Genomic DNA, 23,462 nt, shown 5'->3' with positions numbered 1-23,462 from the left:
TAGCAGGTTAAATTTTAATTATACACGATGATGATGTAGGACAATGGTAACGTTTAGTATCCATGTTAAATTATATAGAATACTGGATTTAGTATGTATTGATGTACCACAAACAATGATTGTTTCTAATGTTCGAATTCAAATGTGTTATTGAAATAAAAAGAAATTGCTGTCTGAGCCGTTTATAAGTTGAGTAGACCAAATTATTTAAATCATTTTAGCACATTATATTCGAAGAAAGTATAAATATAAAAGATTTAAGATATTTTCTGCAAAAAAATTGGTTGGTTATCAAAGTGTTCACAGCTTGAATGATGATTTGATTTGATGATATGCCGAAACTAAATACACAAAACGAAATAAAAGACAATATCAAATTATTTATTTGAATTCCCTTTTATTATCGCATGTTTATGTTTCCAAACGTCATCGCATAGCATTATTTTTAACCTTTTGCATTCGAATGTCGCCGTAATGGCAATTTCGAGCTTTCGTATCTGAAATCGAAAACTACAAATAAATCATTTCATTATTCAAATAATGAGAGATTGATAGTAGGTATCTAAGACTTCGATGCATTTTCAGCTTTCTATGAGAAGAATTTCTATAAGTTTAAAAAATGCTCGTCTGCAAAGAGTTAATATAGAAATGTTTTCAAAAAATCATCGTTTAATTCTGTGAATTACAGTAATTCAATTTTATCTGGAAGTAATTCCTATGACATTCGACGTGTTAACTCTTTGTAACACGTAACCATATTCATTGAAATAGTCGCAAATGCTGATTAATGTGGCAGCTTTAATTCATGTATCGTCTCTGAATAATAAGGAGAATTTCCTAGTACCACCGAAGCGTGTTTGCAAATTGAAATCACACTACAAATTCGAAAAATAATAGAAAAATTAGGTATTTACAAGCTTCAGCCACTTCGTCATAAGGGGTTAATAGACTTTCGGTAGGTAAAATATTAATACTCGCGAAAAAAAACGACTGTGTTTCGCATCGCTGATACAGTTTCCGCGTGAAAACAACTGGCTGGTCGGCCAGTCGCCCGGTTTTCGTCGATTTTTCATCGAGCTTCACCGCTGAAATCCGGAGCCCGACTAGCCTCACGAATTCCTGCGTGGGAAACTTAATTCTTCCGCCCTGAAGACACCCCATATCTCCCTCCGTGGCGGTTTGCTCGAATCGGACATCTGTTAACAACGCAACAAAACGACCGTTTATAATCTACAGCCAACTCTGCCGCACGTGGAGCCCATCGACCATCCCGCACCCTCCATCACAATTTCTCCCGCACCTCCGTGAGCCGCCGCTGCGGCATAAATCCCGAGTGGAAAGAATATATATCTGGCAACCTTCCGCGAGAAGAACTTCAACTGTTCACTATTAGGCTGTTTTCACACAACGACATCCGTAAGATAAGTTCGGGAGAGACGACACATTTTATTTAAAAGAACTGTTACATCATAAATATCATTAATACTTAACAAAAAGAAAATATAGTTGCGAATAGGGGTTGAAAACAGTTATATCGGTTTCTGTTCTTGAAATAGTTATAAAAAACTGACATAATTGTAACTGTTATTTGCTAGAAGGGTTGGGACACGAAGAGGGATCAGCTTAGATTATTCTGCTGCTGCCGGTTCGATCGGAATTGTCTCTAGCTAAAACAACATGGTTCAAGAAAAGCTTTTAAGATGATTGCACCAACATTTTTACAAACCTTTTTTTCCAGAATTATCAAGTCACCTTCAGTTTTTGCAAGTAAACTTGCATATATTTGAAATTGTTCCTCGTAATTAAGGAGAGGCCAGAAAAATAGCAAGAAAGAATTTTCTTGAAAAATCTGAATTTTCTTTATGTCGTATACAATAGAACCTCGATCATCCAATTTAATTGCTCGATTAAGAATCCAGATAAATGGACATTCGATATGAAATTCTTCAAATTATTTATGCAAAATTAAAAAAATCCAAATCACAGCGTTTCTGAATTACCAAAACTCTGAACAATCTAGATCCACAAAAACAATGTCTCAATAAAGTTACGCAATATTTACACAATATTATTAATATTTCTTATATAACACATTTGTTAGGGAGATAGTCAAAAGATTAAAGTCCAGTTCCAGCGGACCACATTCCGCTGCCAACGGGAACCAGCGGGATTACCAAAGCCACGTTTTCAACTATTCCCAAAGATCCAACCCAGGAACCTATTACAACCCCTTCTCCTTTTGCCTTTCTTCCTATTTTCTCCTTTTCTTTTTCCCGCTTTTTGTTTCTCGCGGTTTTTTGTTTTTTCTTCTCGTTCGTTCTTTTTCTCGTTCTCCACGGTCCCTCGCGTATCGCGCTCGCGTAAGCTATTATCATGCCGGCGAAAAACGTGCGACCAAGGTAACACACACCCCCCACCCCCAACGGAGGTTTTTTCCAACCTTTCTTCGCCGCGCGGGGAAAACAGCGGGTGAAAGATCAAAGTGTACTTTAAGCGGAGAGAGCTTATAGTTTGCGGAACAGATACTTCTTTCTTCGTTCTTTGTTCCCGCGTGTTTCTCTATTTTTCTAGGTTTTTCTTTCTCTTCTTTCTTCCTTTCCGTATTTCGCCGCGATGAAGTGTTCTGGGTTGTTTAATAAGTGCGTGTTTGCGTAGATGACTTTTTGTTGGGGTCCGCGTGAATAGATTGTCAATGAGTCTCCGTGAGCCGTAGATTTCTACGCGGATTAGCATTCTTGTCAATATGTTTGTGAGTTTGTTGGATTTTAGTTGATTCACCCCTCCCCATGTAACTGCGAGTTTTGCTGCTGCCAATTTATTATTTTCAAAGTGGAGCACTGACAGTGGAATGAAAAACTTGTTTGCGTTCCTTTCGAAATTGTCGATATTGAAATGTTACACGAGCTTAATAGCGAATGTGAATAATACGCCAAGGGGTTAAGGGTCTTCGCCGTTTGAGTGTAGAGAAATGATGAGAGATTTAAGTGTTTTTTGTTTAGATGAAACTGGTAAATATATCAAGTTTAAATTTTATGGATTTGTTTGGTAGTCTTTGAAGAATGTTTAGAAATTTGTTATGTGCTCAGGATATTTATAGAGAAATGTCATTTTGTAAGTTAATATATAAGATAATCAAATTAAGCTTAATTGATGATTCACGTATTTTATCAACAAATGACTCTGTGTCCGAGACATTTTTTAAACATATCTGAAGAATATAACATATACGAACTTTGAGAAACTGTTTATGAATCTTCAGGGAATGTACAAGACTATATTTACATATCTAGTAGTATGTGAAATAGGAAATTGTAATATTTAGAAAATTGTGATTAATTTTTCAATTATCAAAGATTGAAATGTACAAACATTCATTTCGCTCTACTCCATATGACAAAGGGTGAGCTTAATAAGCTGTCATAAATATAAAAATAATCAAATATACATTAATTTAAAGCTTATAGAACGGAATTGTACAACTAAAATGATTCTAACATTAAACAAAAGAACGACACAGATATTAATAAAATTTTGTATTTCACAAGTTTCTGTATATATATATTCATAGTTTATGTAACTCAATTAAATCAGAAGTTACTAAATAAATTTAATCAAATATAATCATTCTCTTTTTTCTTATTCACAAAAACCGACAACGATGAAAACAAAACTTGAGTTGACAATTTTTTAAAAATTTATTTTAGGAAATGTAAATTTGCACAATTTTCCGCAGTCAACTTACGAAGTAAAACGTTAACGTCGTATGCGCTCACACAAATAATTGATCTCATTTTACATTCAGTAGGAATTCAAAAAACCGATAATTTCTATTCCACAGTCGTATTCGTTTTCCGTTCCTTATCTTCATTAGCATTTATTAATAATTTCATTCGACCTTTTCACCCGCTCGTTATATACGTAATTTATGAAGTAAATCGTTAGACATTCGTGTAATTTGAAAAATTCTACTGTGTAAACATTTCCGAGAAAAGAATCGCGCGAATGCCCACGGCGTGTAACGGACGTTAAATAAATTACGAGTATAATTGCCACGCGGGAAACGAAATTCTGAGAGCTACACGTTTTTGCACAGAGCGTCTTCATTGACAACAAATCTGAGCACAAAGGAGTAAATTACGAGCAGGCCAGGTCTCCCGCATCGCGTTTGAATTTCCAGCAAATTCCATTGCGCACCAGCCAGACTACCTTTGTGCCTTAAATTGTTTCTCTCGTACTATCGCTTTTCTGTATCATGTGACTCCCTGTTAAATGAACCTCTTCCAAAAGCGTAACGTCTATTACTCGTCCGGGGCAAGGAATCTGCGGGTTTGCCTTCCGGACAAATATTTTGTCCCGTAATTTAAAAAATTGGCTATTCGTTTATATTGATCGTGGATTATTTGTAGAAAAAGCCGTAACTATAAATCTTCCATTCTTCTAGGAGGCAGAAAGAAACTGTTTAACACTAACACTATCAGATGGGTCAAATTGACCCATTTTAGAATGTTTAGTTTCCAAGTATTTAAATTATGACAAGGATCTTTTGATGCGAAAAGTTATAAAATATATGTGTGTATTTGTACAGATACAGCAATAAGGGACCCATCAAATCTTGAGAAATATATTGTTCCAATTTTTATAAGAACTTAGAAACAAGTCACTCTAATTGTTGGGTAGTTTTAGTATTAATGTTACATTGAATCTGTTATATCGTTATGGGAAAGTGAATATTATCAAGTGTTACTGGTGACTACTTATAAAGAGGAAAATTGTGCTTAAATTGTATATTATAGGATAATAAAAGAATAACATTTTTCAATTTCAGCATTTGTTATATTTTAGAGGAACTCTTCAATGAACTTTTGATATTCACTTCTTGCTTAATAATATCGAGTTAGAGATGTGGTAATGATTTTACACTGAATTTAATAAGCATAGGTATTAGTGATTTTAACTATCCCTTTTATGCATTTACTTACCATTTGCGTCTTTCAATTTGATTATGTCATTTTTGGATCGTGAATATTCATGCAAATCGAAATTATTGTGGATTTTTACTTGTTTATTCGGATAATTTATTCGAAGATGTAGATAATTATTGATGAGTACTAATAATAAATAAAGTTTAATAAATAAATAATTGTTCTTCCACAGTCTACTTATTCATTGGTATCCGAATATCATTCTACAGGTATAAAATTTTATTCGTTGTTCTCATCTTCTATAATTTATCTGAATAAACCTTTATTTAACATAAAATGTTTCTATGTGAATTTTTAAATGAAGTTTCTATTATAATATTCTAAGAATACATATCGAACACTTGTACATTCTATAAATGCAAAATTCACAGTTTGGGAATTAATTTACCACACTAAATTTGACAGTAACATAAAAGTGAAATATTACATTAAATATCATACTATACATGGAATATTCGATCACTAAATAAAGATAAACCCTTGTCTGAAACTAAAGCAATGCAATATTTAATTATGAATCTACAGATATGACTATCAGACATTTCAAACCTATGGATGCTTTAATTTGTATAAATTATTCTATTGTCTCGGGACAGTGTTGGCATTAATCACACAAACTGCATCTACAGAGAATAAACAATTTTGAGTGTCTTCCAGTATAGAATGGTGATGGAATGCTGAAGGAGCTACGATAAATTGGGGGAATTAACTATAATCTTTATCGGGAAGGATCTGCGTAGTCTACGGTGAAGATCAATTAATCACGCTAACAAGGTAAGATTTATCTTACTCTACGCTGCACTTCATGGTTACTAATTATAAGATTAGAACGAATGCAAGGAGCTCGTTGATTAATCTTCCCGCTGGTGTCAAGTTTGTAATGTCTTAGGTTTAGATTCCAGTTTCATTTTTAGACCGTTGAACATAATATTCATGATAACAGATTATTATGTCAATCATATTGAAAATAACAATCGAATTTAACAAGAAACACTCAAAGATAGTCAACAAAAAATAGAGATGCATATATTATTTCGTAAATCAACATTTTGATTTAATTGATACGGTCTTCTTGTATTTGACATAAATCAAAGTTGAAAGTATAAAGATACGTCAATATAATTCTGAAAACTGTTATTTTTAGGTAATAAACAATGTAAAATGTAATAAAACAGAAATTATGTTTTGCAGAAAAGTAAACAAAAATATTGTACGAAATTTAAATGTTCTATAGGTTAACGTTTGTTCATAAGTACTACCAAACAGAAGGATTAAATTATTAAGATAAAATTGTTTCCGTATTAATTAATGTTAAATTACTGAAAGAAAATTAGAAGTGTTGAAAGTTATTAAAAAGTAAACTTTTCATGTTTAAACATTAAATCAATTACTCCTTCAAATATTAGTATCGACAATTTTAATAGGTAATACTATCTAATTTTCTAAACTAACATAGCATACTAATTAAAGTGTAACTAGAATAGAATAAAGTAGTATCAAGACATCATATACTATGCCACTAAATTGTGAAACACGATGCATAGGTTGATAAGGGTTCACTAAGGAACTAATCAGATTATTTGGTTCCAAGTGCATAAGGAATACAATATAAATGCTCTGTCGAGAACACTAAAATCTATCCAGTAGGCATACGTTTACCTATACCGGCTACATTACCTTGGACCCTTTAACTTAATAATTAGCGTGACTCACTGTATTCCCATTCCCAGTATTCACCAGCACCCGCCGTAGGCAGCACCGTACTCCATGCTTCTATGCGTGGACAGAAAGAAGGAATAAAAAAAAGTAAAGAACTGAACCATGCTTCAATATGTTCATGAAGAAAATAATACAGTAATCAGAAGCCCCGTCTGTTTCGACGGAAAATATCACAGTACAATGGGAGTGATCGTGAGAAAAATTAAAACTATAAGACAGGATACATCGAAGGGACAATTTTAATATCGTTGGACGCGGAAGTATTCTAAAAGAATTCAGTATATTTATATTTAAATCTACGTTTAAACTTGTATAAATATACCTTTCCATAATAATTTAATAAATTTTCTCTCAACTTGTTTAAGTGTACATTTTTATAATAATTTAAAAGATCCTCTTTTATCTTCTTATGCATATTTATATGTACCTTTAAAGTTATAAATATATTTTTAGAACGCTTTATTAACTACTGCTGTTTATTGTAGAAGGCACAAAGATCCAATCCTTTAGAACCTAATTGGAGACTTGTCAAGAATTACATATACTGTCTATTCCATTTATTAAAAATTAATGAACCAATTTGTTTTATCCATTATAATTGTAAAGAATGATTTTTAAAAAATGATTTGTTCAAATCACGAGCAATTAAATAATACAATTTCCATATTCCACAGAAAATACAAACACTATCAAATCCAGGTTTCTTACTCCTTGTATTTAATTAAACTTTAAACATTATCAAATCAATTTTAAGCCTCCAAAATTAATTTAAAATTTACACGTAGCACGAAATATTTCGAATTTCATAAGCCTTACGATAGAAACTTCAATCCATGTTCGACGTATGGTATTCCGAAAAAATTTGATCCCAAAAGAAAAGTGCTACCTATTCGCAGTTCAATATTATAGAAAGGAACGAGCGACGGGGGTTGGTGCAGCGTGAGTTTCCCTGGCCGGTGAATAATCGTTTTTTGAATGTTGTCTCCTCGTTTTCAGGCGCGAACGAAAAAAAGGCAAGTTATCGCCGATGTGTCCCGCGTGAAAACAATAATCTCTGCCGTCGCTTGAACAACATCGGCCACGATCCCGAACAGACCCATAAAGCCGAGCTCTGCGCATTCCGCGTGGACGTGTTACGGTACAACCATCCCTGGAGACAACTCCAATGATTGTCTATATCTTTTCATTGCAAACTGCTCACCCTTCTGGCCTTTATTTAACAATCTTGTTGACGTGTTTTCGTAAATGGGATTTTTACTCGTTTTCGTTAATATTAGATCGTGTCATTTATCTTTTTATCAATATTTTATAAAATATAAAATTTTTATAATTTCTCGACCTGTCGCTTTCGAATACCTTCTACTGACTAAACTGGAACAGTTCAAATTCGTATCGCTCTATTATTACAAAACGTAACGCGCGAAGTATTAACTTAATACAATAGACAGTTAAAATGTTCCCTAACCCCTTATCTTACGATTTACTTCTAAATTATGATTGATACAACTACCTTGTTATTAATAATTTATTGAAAAACAGAGAAAAATGTTAGGTATATTCTACGTATGTGTTTGCTCTATAGTATAATAATTGATAATAGAAGAATAATACTTAATTAATATTCACAAGCATTGAGTAACATTTATATTTATTAAATTCTGTTTAAAATCTTCACCACGAGTCTCACATGTTGTTATAAGTCAAGGGGTTAAGAAAGATTATTATTTGTAATAACGTTATAAGTAAGAATGTAATATTATGTTCGATGATTATTGCATGTAACAATATTTATCATTAACTGATTTGCGTGAAAACTGTTTGTACACCCTATTTGTGTAGTTGGAAAATTCATCATGATAAAGTGTGAAAGAATTTTAATTTTAAATATCGTCTTCTTCGAATTTTTGATATCTAAATTAATGTAGAAGATTCTGTTATCTACAGTACTTTCTTGATCATTTCGAAACGAACTGAAAGAAATCAATGAAAGAAATCAATTAACAAAGTATTAAACTATATTTTTTAATTTTTCATAAAGATAATGTTTCATATATGTTACTTTGTGGACAAATTCAAAACCATAATACAAATATTTTAATTATTTGTACATTCAAATTATAATGATAATTTCATTTATAAAAGAAAAACTACACGATACAGTAAAATATTTTCTATCCAGACTATAATAAAAATATTTTTTACTACACCTTCCATTCGCAAATTCAATTTTCCCAAAATTTAAACGTGCCGAGAGAACCCCTGAAAATCAGAATTTCCGGAAATATTCGTGAACAAATAACACGTGTTTCGAGATGCAGCATCGAATAAAGTTTACCATTCCTCGCATAACAGGATTTTACAAACAATTCAGTCCCCGGCACACAATCGAAAATACATTTTCCGCTCGGTCTTCTGCGGAGGACAAGTTATCGCGTTTTCGTGCCTCGTAAAAACCATAATCCGTTCCCTCGGTCATACACGATCCACTCCCCTCGAATCGATGATATACCACCCTCGACTGATTTCACGTGCGCGTTACTACGCCCCTCGAGGGTGGTATGCCACGGAAATGTTTTCGCTTTCGATCTGCGGGGAGCGTTAACGGCGCTGTAATATGTAGGGGAATTGAAACGCGTGTTGCGTTTGAAATTTAGCGAGCAACCGGAATATAGAGGGAGCGGTAATAAAACTACCCCTCGCATCGCGTAATGTTTCAAATATACCCTTAGGTGTTCACCCCCGGTTATAAATTCTAGATTTCTTTAAAATTACTCTAAAAATACTCCCCTCTGCGAGAGATTTCGAAACTTTGATTTTTCAGGTTACTTTATAAAAAATTTAAAGAAATATTTGTTTTGTTAATGGCAAGGCTTCACTAGAAATGTAGTAAAAATGTGCAAAATTTTTTTTTAAGACGTAAGGACTTTTGTTCAATTTAATTGTTTACTGAAATTTTATTTCGAATACATTTTTTATTAATATCTTATAATTATATAATGTATGTTTTGTGATATTTATTAGTTTTTTGGTCAAAGGACGTTATTAGTTTATAATATTGCATGGAAAGGAATTTCTTGAAATGAACTGCAGTAAACTGTAGTAAAGAATACGGAAATTTTAAGATTTGTAAATTTTTCATATTTTTAGTAACGAGAAATTTAACTGAATGTATGATATAATGTAAGAAGAGAATTTACTAATTTACTATAATTAAATATTATGAATTGATTATGTAATTTAGACAGGAAAAGTGTTCTACTGCGTGTTCGTAGATAACGTGAGTTGACAGATGCGTATCCGCAAGCACACGCATGTCCAGCTATAAAGAAAAGTAGGTCAACAATCAAATATCTCGAGGGTCTGAAAACCAAGTAGCACTGTTTATATCAATGAAACTGATAATTCTATTCCCTATTCGCCACCAATCATCGATTATTTTACATTTGCTCCATCAAATGATTTATTACTGTATGATTTCACATTACTTGAGGATGATTCATCATTGTTTCGTTTAATCTAATTCAACCTTGCAATTAGTCATATGAATTTGAAAATTGATTAACATTTTTATTATTTTCAGATATATAAACAAATCGGAAAGTTTTTTTGTTTAATGTTAATTTATAGGATTACTTATAGGATTATTTATAAGGTTATCTGCTAACTAATGCTTAATTCTTTATAAAATGTAATGTCATATTTATTCGTGAATGATCATTTATCCAATTTTTACGACTTCTTTAGTGATATTTTTCATATTTTCCATTTTCGCAAACTATCTGAAAATATAAATATTGAAATAACACTCACCTTTTAAATCTAACATATTTTTTTTCGTCTCTATATCACTAACATTTTTTGAATCTACAATTCTAAATATTTAAATGTACAAAAATGTGCCGAATTTTAAAGTAGAGTACAATGTTTTTTTACACAATTACCTATCGTCATATGAAATATTAAATGTTTTAATTTCAATCAAATCTCAAACATCAAATGAATTACGAGAAAATAAGGTAAAACGGACAGGTCAGATAAAGTGGGACAGTAATGTTTTTCTTCTAATAAGTCCTCGATGTAAAAGCATTAGAAAGATATTCAGTGAAAAAGTTTTAATGTTACATAGATGTTTAAAGCACTTTAGTTTACCTTCGATTAGAAAATTGAATAAAATAACTGCAGTATTGGATTCTGCGTTCCTTAACACATTTTATTTTACATATTTTTGACACTTAAGCCAACATATAGTTTATTTATATCGGGCAACGAATTAAATATATTCAGTTAACAATTTTGATTTAGTGGAAATAAAGATTTTGTATTTTTATAAGATTTTACACGAGTGTCCCATTTTACCCTACCATTTTTGCGAAACGAATATTTCAATACCTTTAGAAAATCGTATTTTCCGCCGTAACTAAATACTTTTATTAAACAAATCTTTTATTTCCTTATATCCAAAGATATATTTAAGACTTCCGAAAAAGGTTTCATGAGCTTTTTACCCCAGATACCTTGTTATTACGATTCAAAGAAACGCGTCCAACTTTACTCTACTTTCACCTACATAATAACTGATTCTGTACAAAATTAATTTTCCACAAATTACTTCCTCATCAGTACATTTAAACTACGATCATCAAGAGTAGATTCGTTAACAGTCCCGTGAAACGTTATCATCAATGTTCGCACCCGAAATCAAGGAATGCATGGTGTTACGTTCGGGCCTAGTATCTTCAACGTAGAAGTGGGCCAACAATCAACGGTCTTCAGGATGGGGAACACCACCTCTGCAATTTAGTGAGGCTGATGTTCGCGTTTCTCATTTACCAGCATCCACTAATTCGTGTATCTCATTTAACTATTTCATTATGCTGACAAATGTTTTGTTAATTCACCGTATAACTTCGCCGTGTACTTGCTCTGTTCCAGAATTCACGTTAAACTCGACAAAATAAACATAGCGCTGTTTGTTATTACAATTCTCCTGTCCGCCGTTGTTCAGCAAAAGAATAATATTTATCTATTATTTCCCTCCGTTTCGTAAATTCCCATGAAATGTACAGCAAAAATTCATACGTATCGAAAGTTACATAAACGTTCGAGGTTCTATAGAAAACATTCTATTTTCTTTTCACCGTTTCGCGGGATTGAATAAGCGTATATTTCATTCAGAATAATAAAATGTCACGGACACGCTAGACGGGAGCATTAATACAGAAATGTTCAATGATTCCACGATGCTTCATTTTAATTTCGATCCCGGAGTAACAATGGTCCGATTGATATCGCGGAGCTCGCTACCAACAATTGTTCTTCGTCGAACGCACGATTCAATTTTCTCGTGTTTTACCGGGCTCGCTATTTTACAAAGCGGAGCGAAACAGTCCAGTGTTTTATAGGAAAAAATATCCGAGATACGCGTAGAAAAGATATTTGCGATTACGGATACTTCAGGTTCGCATGCAAAGGCTACCATTTTGTCATTGTTTCAGTGTAACAGTCCGTTTGAGATTTGCGACGTCAGAGGCGTTTTAGAACTTCCCCTTTGGCAGATTCGGCGATCGATGATGGAATGAAGTTTCAAAATCAAAATTGAAGTTTGATACAGTAAGAATTTGAAGTAGGACCTAGAAGTTTGAGGAATTTGTAGTAATCGTGGAAAGAACGTTGCTGTTTTGTATACTTCGTGCGTTGATATGTGAAAGGGTTGTGATGTAAGTAAATAGTGAGTCATTTTTTTTAGAATTAATTCTGTTAAAAGTATTTCATTAATATTATTAAAATATTATTTTCAGTTTGATGAAAAATTGTGATTTATTTAGTGAAGCGACACTTCAATCAACGTAACGTATTTATTTGTATACTCTGATGTGTAAAATCAAAAGGATCATTGAATTATACATAAAAAGTCATGTATAAATCATACAATTAAATCATAAAGTTTTGAAGAGGTGGCTTTAAAGAGAAAACATGAATCTTATAATTCATGATTCAAGAAAAATTATTTTATATTTACAAAGATTTCTGAATTTGTATCAATAATTTTTAGAGAAAACGCCACTCTTGTTTTTCTACCTGCGTCACAATGCAAAATAAGCCCTATGAGAAATTCATTCAGGATTTTGAAAACAAAGGCTTTCACATTTTCAAACGAATACAGGCCAGTACGAATTCTTTCTACAAAAATTGTGACAGTTGAAATGTCGAGAATTTTTCATTTAAAATTTAATGATCCCTCAGTTGTACAGGTTACCGTAGATTGATCCACAGTGATTGGAATTCATCGATTTGTTTTTAACGACAATATAAAGGGAGAAGCATGTGCAATTTTTATTTTCCAAACAGAATGTTTTTCATGTGAAAAATGCGTTGGAAAAATAAAAAGGAAATCTTTTTATCAATTTTTGTTCTTTTTGAAACTGAACAGATGTATTATATATCAGTCCCAACGCGGAAGAGAGTTTCGCGCAGGCTAACTAAAGCCCTGTACACATTTACATTGCCTGCAGACGCGTCCACGTACAAAGTCTGCGACTGTCTGCACACTGTTCTGTAGACTGCTCGCAAACAGCATGCAGACCAGCACAGTCCGCCTTTTTATCTGGGAACAGAAAACAAGGGACAATGTCTGCGGACAAGTCTCATTAGTGCAATTTAAAAAGTACTGTATACTTTAGAAGCCGACCCAGAAAAATTGGTTACACACCAAATGATCAGATCACCTTTTCAAAGTTTATTTTAAAGAAATTAATCTTCAGTGAATAATTTTCGCTTTTAATTGTACTTAGGAACATGAGGAATTTATTTTTATTTCTAATACGATAGATTCATAAAGAAATGTCTAAAATTGAGATTAATTGGAAGAGACTTATTTGCAGTTGAAAGATTAGAGAACAGTTTGTTTAGTTTGAGTGTAGTTTCATTTTGACTATCAATATTTCATCCTTATAAAAATTGTAACAATAAATTTCTTTTGGTTTCTTAACTCTAACCGTACCGCGACCGGTTAAATGATTGGTCTTCAAATTTGATTGAAAATTCTGCATTTCCTTTCGTTCAATTAACTTTATATCAATTCCTATACTGTCCGATTAATCAGTTCTTCAATTTTTGTCTGTCCTTCTATTCTTATTTCCACTATAAAAAATCAATCATCTAACTTGTTTAAATAAATATATTAAAAATAAGTATATGCGTCTAGCGGAAGTCATCACTATGAACTATGGGCGTATATGCGTTTTTCTATCTTTTTAACCTCACATGTACTATGGTGACAATTATAAGTGTATGTGATTAATATACACGTTTGTTAGCATTATTCAATTTGGCGAAACTGAGGAATTGCAATTACAATTTAATTACAACTTAATTAATTGTACGAGTTCATATAATTCATCGATCTTCAGATAAGCAACAAAACATTCCGTCCATACGGAACGTTTCTGCTAGGAGTATTCAGCATTCAAAGGATTAATATATTCATCACAGTATTCAAGTGAAACTATTTATATTTAAAATTATTTCGTATATTTAAGACTTTTAATAACCGCGAAATAAGAAAACTCATGTCAGTCATTTAGACGAGTGTGGTATATCTTAAAATCAAAGTGATATTAATTTTTTCAACGATAAGTTATTTATTTTTCAGATAAACATGTTATTCTTTTTTGTTCCACTTTAGCTTTTCGTTAGAATATATTATAAATGCGTTTAGCCTGCGTTCGACGGGTATACACTTCATTATTTGTTTTTATTGCGAGCATTATCAGAGATTTCTGAAATTAAATTCCACAGTTAACTGGTTAAAACACCCCGTATATACCGGAATTACATCGGTCAATGAATCCTGGTGTTGATCGATTGTCTGGTGGAGTGGAATGGAAATGGTATGAGCGGGATGTCAACGATAAACGGCGTACAAGGTGAATGAGGAATTCGAGCGTCAGCTTCGTTATTGCGAGGCTAGTGTACACCCCCTTCCTCAAGACTGTTGATTGTCGACCTAGTTCGCCGTAGGCAGTACGCCACACACCTCCATATTCAAGGAATGATTTAATCCTGATCGTATTAGGTTCTCAATACGTCAATACTCACTGGTGATCGGTTCCATTATAAACAAACACGGAATTAACCGTTTGCAGTCCAAAAACTTGTTACTAAAAATATTCAACATGTTTTTATAATATATGGATGACATTCATGAAAATTAACTCAACGAAAAATCGATTTATAAATTAAGGAAGAAATTTTACAATTTTGTTGTATTAAATCAAGTGTTGAGTGAAAAGCACCTTGTTAGAGTTAAGCTTGTTTCTGTTAGTCCTTAAAGAACCACAATAATAAGTAATGTAAAAGATTGTAAGTAGGCTCAATTTTGTGTTTCCACGATAGTCACCGTTACGCGAAATAAAATATTCTTGTAAAACAATGTGCTCTTCTTGTAGAAAAATACAGATTTATTCGAGATCTAAGGAATTAACAAAATAATGTAATTAACTGTATTAAAACTCGTGTTACAATTTGGGTGATTCTAGTAAATTAAACTAAATCACGTAAAAAGAAATTAAATTTTGTTTAATTTGTGTTCAATCATACAAATGTTGCGAACAGAGAAAAATAATTCGTACTAAATCAATAATCGTGTAAAGACAAAATTGAATGTGTTCAATGGTCGTATGTATAAAAATATGGTTAAGAAAAAGTTTCGTTGTTAACGAAAATTTGGTAAATGTGAATATGAGAGACGATGGTAGTAAACGAATACTAATGAGGTAAGAACTCCTCAGAAATTACAAAACGTCTACAGCTTTATTTCTTATTCTTCAGACGACCTTTTAATTTGCAATATTTCAGTTCTGCCTTCCGTCGAAGTAGAAATATTTAATATCGTTTAATTAAATTTCATGAAACGTAAAACTCAAGTAAAATACAATTTTGCAGACAAGAACGCAGCGATCAAAGGAAGAATTCTTGTTAAACGAGATAACTGACATATTTAATTTCTGGGTTGAAAACCGTTAATAATGCCTCGAACGAAAATTAAGGAATATTAAAAGCAGTATAGGTATTGTTCTTTTACTTCACAAAAGAAAGTTGTAAATATTAATTATTACCATTCCACAATTGAAAAGTATGAACCACGCAATCTCATTATTTCAATATTTCAATATTTAAAAAATTAATTTCGATCAATCAGACTTCTGTTTATTTGCTTCAAATAATATTCAAAATTAAAGGCATAATTGTAATTTCTTTAGACGATTTTCGAATTATTTTGATGTTTCCAAACCTTCTCAATCCCTAATCTCAAAATTGTTCATTTTATTTCTCAATAATGTTAGTTGTTAATACCCTTCAAAACATTTACCTAACAATGTTCAATGAAAAATACTTTCTTTCCGTACCAAATACTTAGTATCATAAAGAATTAAAAACCTTTTATCCATTTTATTCCTTCACATATCCCATTTCATGAAACACAATACAAATTTCTATAAAGTTCACACTACTTCAAATAAACTGAGGTACCACATCAAAGAACAAACAAAGACAACAATTTTCTATCCAACTCTTACTTTCACTAATTATCTCTACAGAACTCGCACAAACGTCTACAGTCTAATTACGATTTCCAATCCAAGTGGTCGGTTCCGCGAGCGTAAGTAATAATGCCAGATATCAGATGCCGCGTTGGCGTTGACGACGAAAATCAAGCCACCTAGAATTTCATTTTAATTTATCAACGTTCACATTAACAGCTTTTTCCTTGGTCGCGATTGTCTTTCCCGACGGACAGAAATGGCCGTTACGCGCAATATAACGTAATTTTCCAGGTTTAATAACCATGTTGAAGCTCCGTGTCAGGAATCCCGCGAATAGAAACGTGGAACGGACGATAAAATAGCGACGCCACCGGTAGCCAGATAAACCACCGGAAGAAAAACGGAGTAGAGGATTTATTATGGTTAAAATAATCAGTCCGTTGGGATCTCTTACAAATACCACGGTGAACTGACGGTTCCCCTTTGGAATAGTTTCAGAAGGATGGAAGAGTAACGCGTGAAAAAAGGATGGCAGCGATGTCGTCATTTTCTACGTGAGAATATTTAATGAACCATTACAGTCAACGCGGAAACGTCAAAGAAATCGTTCCACGTTATTTCATCGATTACGGTTTCAATGTTACTTCTAGTACCTAATATCTTCGAGAGATAACGGTTCGATCACTTCTCTAATATTTATCTCGAAAATTGCATTACCATATTATTAAAACTATGTTAATTAAGTTTCATTATAATTTAATTCGTTCCCGTAATACAAATTTCATTGTATAGGTAATCAATAAAAATCGATAATTGGTAGCTAGTTCTTATAATAAAAGTCGCCTCTAAATTGTAACTTTCATTAAATATCGAGACAAAATTATATGAAAGCAACGGAACGAGAATGCTGGATTTACATAAATATTGATGCTGTTCTTATTTAAAATTATGATGCAACATTTAACACTAAACGTACCGCGACCGATCAAATGACCGATTTTAAAATCTGATTGAAAATTCTGCGTTTTCTTCCGTTCATTTGACTTTATATTAATTCTTACATTGTCCGATTAATCAGTTTCTCAATTCTTCCCTTCCTGTTTATTTCTGTTTCAACTAAGAAAAATTTATAAAATATTTAAAATAAAAATAGTAACTTCCACTAAGATGTTTCTTCAAAACATTCATTCGCTACATCTCCGAAACAAGGTCAAATAGGGAATATATCAATCTAAACCTTTTTGATTATTTTAATTATTTTGTTAGAAACTTCTATAACAGGCGGAATTATGAAAAGCATAAAATTACTGGGTTATGTAACGCCAATACGACGCGAGGTTTAAAAGTAGAAACGCGAACTCTGAGAAATGTAAAAGTTGAAAGAGGCGCAGTAAAAATTCCGTTTACGGCTTTGATTTCCGCGGAAATCAGTTACCCGACTACTAACAAGTACAAAGTGACTTTCGGGCGTAAATGTGATCCCCACCCCGCAGATTTCCGGTCGCGTCTCGTAACGCCGATTCTTCAAATCGCCGTGTAATTTCATTATTTCCTGGCACTTCGAAGCATCATTCCGTGACTGCAGTACAGGCACCCGTGAATTAAGAATGATTTACAGGGGGAGCGTGTATTGTGTCCCGGTAATCACGCTATAAATTCGCGGCACGAGTACAGGCGTATTTCATGCAACAATGAGCTCCGCGAAGGAACGGGATTAATTTAAGGCATTGACACATCTTTGAATAATAAATCAGAGACATTACATTGAGTCTGGAGCGGTTTTAGCCGAAAAAGGCTCGAGCTATACGAATGTGTTTTAATTAGGCATTCAATGAAAATATTGAACATGTTAATTAAATGTAAATGAAGAATTTCCTTTTCTTAATTTACAATTTAACAACTTCATAGCTCGAGTGACTTTTATAAGACTTTCTTTAGATGTTTTTTGGATAATAAAGATTTGATTAGATTTAGACGCTATTGTAACTGATTAGATGTTGCACTTGTTCTGTTAGTAACTGGTAGTTTTTATGATAATGACTAGGTGAAATTTCAAAAATGTCAGAAAGGACGTTAAAATATTATGAAAATATTTGAAAATAAATTTGTCAATTTTATTTCTGTTGTTTTAAATATAAAGAAAGTTGCATTGGGTAAATTCTATAATTAACTAATTGAATGTAATTATGTAATTCCTGACTCGGGTCAATATTTCGTTTTTTCTATTACTGTTTATACAAATTTCTAGAGATATTTGTTTCCATAATAACTCCGCACACTATCTTATTTCGAAAGAGTTGAATAAATAACAGATCATATCGTGTATTTATCAATATTATGAGATTAAATTTAATTATGCAAAACATTGATACTTAATGAATTACATCATGAATTTATTAATATTATGAACGCTTATTTAATTGTGCTAACGTTTAATAATTAGTGAATTACATTATACATTCATTAACATCGTAAGCTTTTACTTAATTGTGCAATCGTTTAATGACCAGTAAATTGTGTCGTGAATTCATTAGTATTATGGATTTCTATTTTATTGTTCAAGCGTATAATAATTAGTAAATGTACTGTATTCATTAACATCCTCTGTTTCTACCTTATGTTGTACGTGTTGAATAATGATTAAATAGTACCACTTGTTTACTACTATTAGTTTCTATCTCATTATTGAAGAGTTTAATAATTAATACAATACAATGTATACCTATTAATATTCACGAATTCGTTAATTTTGAATTTTATATTTTATTGAATTAGTGGCCATTGTCCACTGTTATTTTAATGTTAACAAAATGCTAGAACGATGAGTTAAACAAAGGACCTTTGAATGCATTATTGTATTTATTATACGTGTATACAGAATTCGACATCACGAATTTTCGTAACTGATTGACACCGAAATAAACTGTCATCGGACGATGAAATGAAGTTTCTTGAATTTGTAAACGCATTGCCTGCTCGTGACGTTCGATTTCTCGGAGTTCGAAGTCAGTTTGTAATTTCTATATGTGCTGTCGACTAAAAGTTCATGTGTATCTAGCTGCAATCGCGAACGTACGATTCGATCGGTTATTTATTTAGAATTGTTCGACACGAATAAATAGAATGATACACAAGAACGTTCTCATGAAAATTTATCGTGAGATCAAGTATCTATGGTCTCTGATCCTTAACGAGTAGGTTATTTTATAGTAACATTTCGTCATTAATGTTCTTAACCAATTTTTAATTTAAAATTGGAAATTAAATTCTCTTCATATTATTTGATTGTAAGAAATTCGGTTTAATTATATTTTTAAACAACGTACATTCTGCAACAGTAAGATTCAGTAACACATAAATAACGAATAATTCTAACAATTAAATTTATTTTTTTTTCCAATTTGTAGAAAAAGAACGATTTAAATGGCGCACTGTATTTTAAGCTAAAGGGGAATTAATTCAGCAGAACACATTTAAAGTCAGACTAAATTGAGTGCAAAATGGGTTTTAAAACGAGTTGGTGCGCAGCTTTTTGCGTTTCAAATATAGTGCGCTCCGTCCGAATTCCGAAACTTTCCGTATTCGTTTAATGATTACTTGGACTATTTGCGATAGAGAAAAATATGATTTCTATTACAGGTCAGAACATACGAAGCTACAAATGGAACAGGAATTTTAGAAAGTTCACAGTGAAAATGTCATTGCAAGATAATAAAAGTCATTGAGTTCAAAGGTCACTTTCCTATAAAAAACGTCAGTTATAATGTGATTCCTAAAATAATTTCTTCACATACTTTCGTGTTATTAAAAATTATACAAAATGAAAAAATATACAAAATAATCCTTGAAAACATTGTCATTAACTTGAAGGTTCCAGAAATATTACACAAGAAATTAAACAATTAGTTTTATTAATTTAATTATTAACCGTGCTTTACTGACTGTTACAAAGTGTTCGAACAATAACAGGTTAAATGATTGGTAGTGATATAAAATCGAATTAAAATTTTAGTAAATAATATTTATTCAATAGATGTATTAAAAATTCGAAATATGAATTTATTTAACCAATACGTGCGAATTTGAATCTGCTGGTGTTCATCGTGATGAATTATTCATATAATTATCGATTTTATTTTTAGTTATATTCATATTTTTAGATATTGTTGTTTCTATACATTAACTATTTGGCATCTTGCTGATTACATTTGTAATTTGTCCCATTTAAAATACATTATGAATTCGAGTTGTATAAGGTAAAGGTACCAGTAATTGATCAGTAATTTATCAATAGTTGATCATTGTTCAGGGAAGCGGACAAAACAAGGTTTTTAAAAGTACTAATCTTTCGATAAAGACGCGATATATATGTTGCAACATCTACCGACCCAACTCCGAAACACTTTTACCTGGATTAAATCGTGTATCGTAAAAACTAACAATTTATTTCATTAACGTTGGTTGTATGCCTACAATATCCAACATGGAATCAACTTCTTTTCATTTGTATTTGTCCGTTTACTCGTAATTTCTCACAATCGTTGCAAACAGACGATATTAAAGTAGTCATCTTTGACGTTTTTGGTTTTACTGTAAATGATCAACCAGTAACTAACATATAGTCAATTACTACTTTTCTCGTTTTCGAGGATGCTCAACTTCTGACGCAAGTATTGAATTTACAAAAATGTCAATCAAATGTGGATAATATAACTATTTCAAAAAAGTTTGCTTCATTAAAAAATGTAAGAAATTCAAACAGTATTATCATGCATAGAGTCTCTGTATTTAATAAAGGAGTAAACGTTTACCATTATTCTCATAGAAAATTTTTCTTAAATGGTCAATTATTAATGCTTTCGCCTTATTTCTCAATGAAATAATTTTGTAAAATGGTCCATGGTTTTTCCAAAATAAATTAATGCCCACGATTCTATTGGAATGGGGAATGAAACCTTTTTTCAGGAAAACAAACGTCAAGGAGGAGGGTCCTAACTCAGAACCGGTTGGACGGCATTAGCACGCGTGATCGTGAGTGCATCCTGAGCCTCGGAGTTTTATCTTGCATAGTAAATCGCAATTAAAGTAAATCCTGGCTGCTGCTTATCCAGGGAGAAACATGGAATTTCGCTCAGAACCGCTCGCGCGGTTCCCGGTCTTTTAAATCTGCCGGGGCGTGATCTTGCAATCTTCAGAGCCGTTTCGGAAGAAAAAAAGCAGAAACGGTCCACGGATCCGTATAATTGAGCGGGGCAGATTGAGATCTGGCGAATATTGAATTAGACTCTACGGCACAGCCCCGGTGAAATTTGTTTACCGTTATTCACGAAGATGTCTCCTAATATGTTCCTATTTTACGTATAAGGAATTGAATTAAAACAAATCGGATTAAATATTCGCAAATTTTTATTTTTATGCATTAATTTTTAAATAGAAATTACCATTAATAAGTAATTTTTGTATATATAATTCTATAGAGTTTTTAACTAAAATTTTGGAAATATTAATAAATGAATTTGAATAAAATATTTTGATGAAATTCTTAGATGAACAATTGAACTCTCAAAATTTTGTAAAAATTTTTGGTTTAAAATGTAACGTTTCTTCGAGACTTTTTCGGAAGAAATCAAATTTGATCATTTATCTTGCCTGTATGGTATGGGGTACGACTGACAAAATTGTCTGACCGTAGCGGAATGCTTCTACTTAAACTGATTAAAATGAAAGACTATTACGTTTTGAAACATGTTACCATAGATTTATTATTCATTTCGTTGTATTATTAATCGAATTATTATTAGTATGACTTCATATTATTAATATCTCGAAATAAACACCATAAATTTTATATCGTTTCGTGCTATTATATTATTAGATATGTATCGTTTGTACTGAATGAACTTAACAATATCAACATAACTCCGACTGAAACGTCGAAATGTCAGAAGTTCATATAAAATCTACACACACGCAAGTAGATGATTGCAAGAGCTGTTTCATATACTTTCAGTCTCGTATTTAGGTCCATAATTAAACTAAAGAGTATCTATTAATAATTTCCACATTTCAATTATATAACAAATACTCAAATTTATTTCTGCCTGAAGTTTCAAGCACTAATTCAGCGTTGTGGGATATTTAATTAAAAGTTTCCATCTTTGTATCCTTCCTTCATCCATTTGTAGAACAAAAATCCGCAAAATAAATGAAATGTTCCTAAATTTGTTTGGTAACTCTTACATTAATGAATGTAATTACGTAAAACTACACTATTCCTAACTTCAATTAATAATCCCCGATACCTTTAACGCAAGTAAAATGTGAACAACATTTCTGCAATGTGAATTAATAATTCACTGTATTTCTTACCATAAAAGAGATTAGATTATAAATAAACTGTCACATAAAGAAAGTGACATGAACAAAATTCGTGTGGTTCCTGATAATAATTATAATTATCTCACAAGATCCGAGTTCATCCGATCCGGGGGACATGAATTAAAAAATTAGTAATCAAAAAACGAATCGATACATATAAATGATTAAAATTCAACTACATCGGACACTGATAGGGAGGAAGTCGTCACGTCACTATGATCAATATCGCTTTTACGAAAGTTTCAGGTAGCACGACATTAACGGATTAACAGTGCGGAAAGTGTAGTGGTGCAAAAAGCTGATTGCGAAAAGAGGTCGTATCGGGATCGCGATTAATTGGATTGTACACAGGGCTTGTGAAATATTAGTAAAATATTGGACGTCGCGGCTTCGCCGATAAATCATTCTTACCGGCGGTAACTGGAAACAGTACTATTAAAATTCGATCATGCGTTGTTATAGGTCAATCGAAATACGAAGGATCGAGATTTTTGGCTGCCACAGTTGTTGTTCCTGCTGTTTTTTCTCTTATAAGAAAATAAATTCCTGAATAATGCAGATTGTATATGAACTATGTTATTGTTAAATCTTCATGGAATAATTCGTAATTGAATGTTCCTGTTGGCTGAAGTTATTACGATATTTTGACATATTAGGTATGTGAGTTATATACTATTAGATGAATATTCAATAATATTGTAAAAGGAGTAACAATTTGTTTACATCTTGTAACGTTAATGCATGTAGTAAAATTATACGGAATGACGTAAGAAAAAGTATTGTAAAACTAAACTTTTAGTCTATACAATAATGTAGTACTCAAGATTTTAATTTACTA

At 32.0% G+C, this 23,462-nt stretch overlaps 1 protein-coding gene across 8 annotated transcripts in view; it reads right to left on the bottom strand.

The window, feature by feature from the left end:
• The window catches only part of Nrx-1 (neurexin 1), a 529,026-nt gene that overhangs the window by 302,694 nt on the left and 202,870 nt on the right, over nt 1-23,462 (bottom strand). For 7 of the 8 annotated variants that reach the window (XR_012999218.1, XM_076370172.1, XM_076370173.1 and 4 more), the window contains exon 4: nt 6,696-6,755. The exons of the other annotated variant lie outside the window; for it this stretch is intronic. Coding sequence is in view for 6 of the 7 variants with exons in the window: in XM_076370172.1 (XP_076226287.1) it covers nt 6,696-6,755 (60 nt within the window). In the remaining variant the exon portion in view is untranslated. The remainder of the gene's footprint in view (nt 1-6,695; nt 6,756-23,462) is intronic. 8 annotated transcript variants of the gene reach the window in all.

This window comes from Nomia melanderi, chromosome 8 (genome assembly GCF_051020985.1).
Source record: "Nomia melanderi isolate GNS246 chromosome 8, iyNomMela1, whole genome shotgun sequence".
Lineage (NCBI taxonomy): Eukaryota > Metazoa > Arthropoda > Insecta > Hymenoptera > Halictidae > Nomia > Nomia melanderi.
The sequence above is the reverse complement of the archived record's forward strand: the minus strand, read 5'-3'. Positions and strand labels throughout refer to the sequence as shown.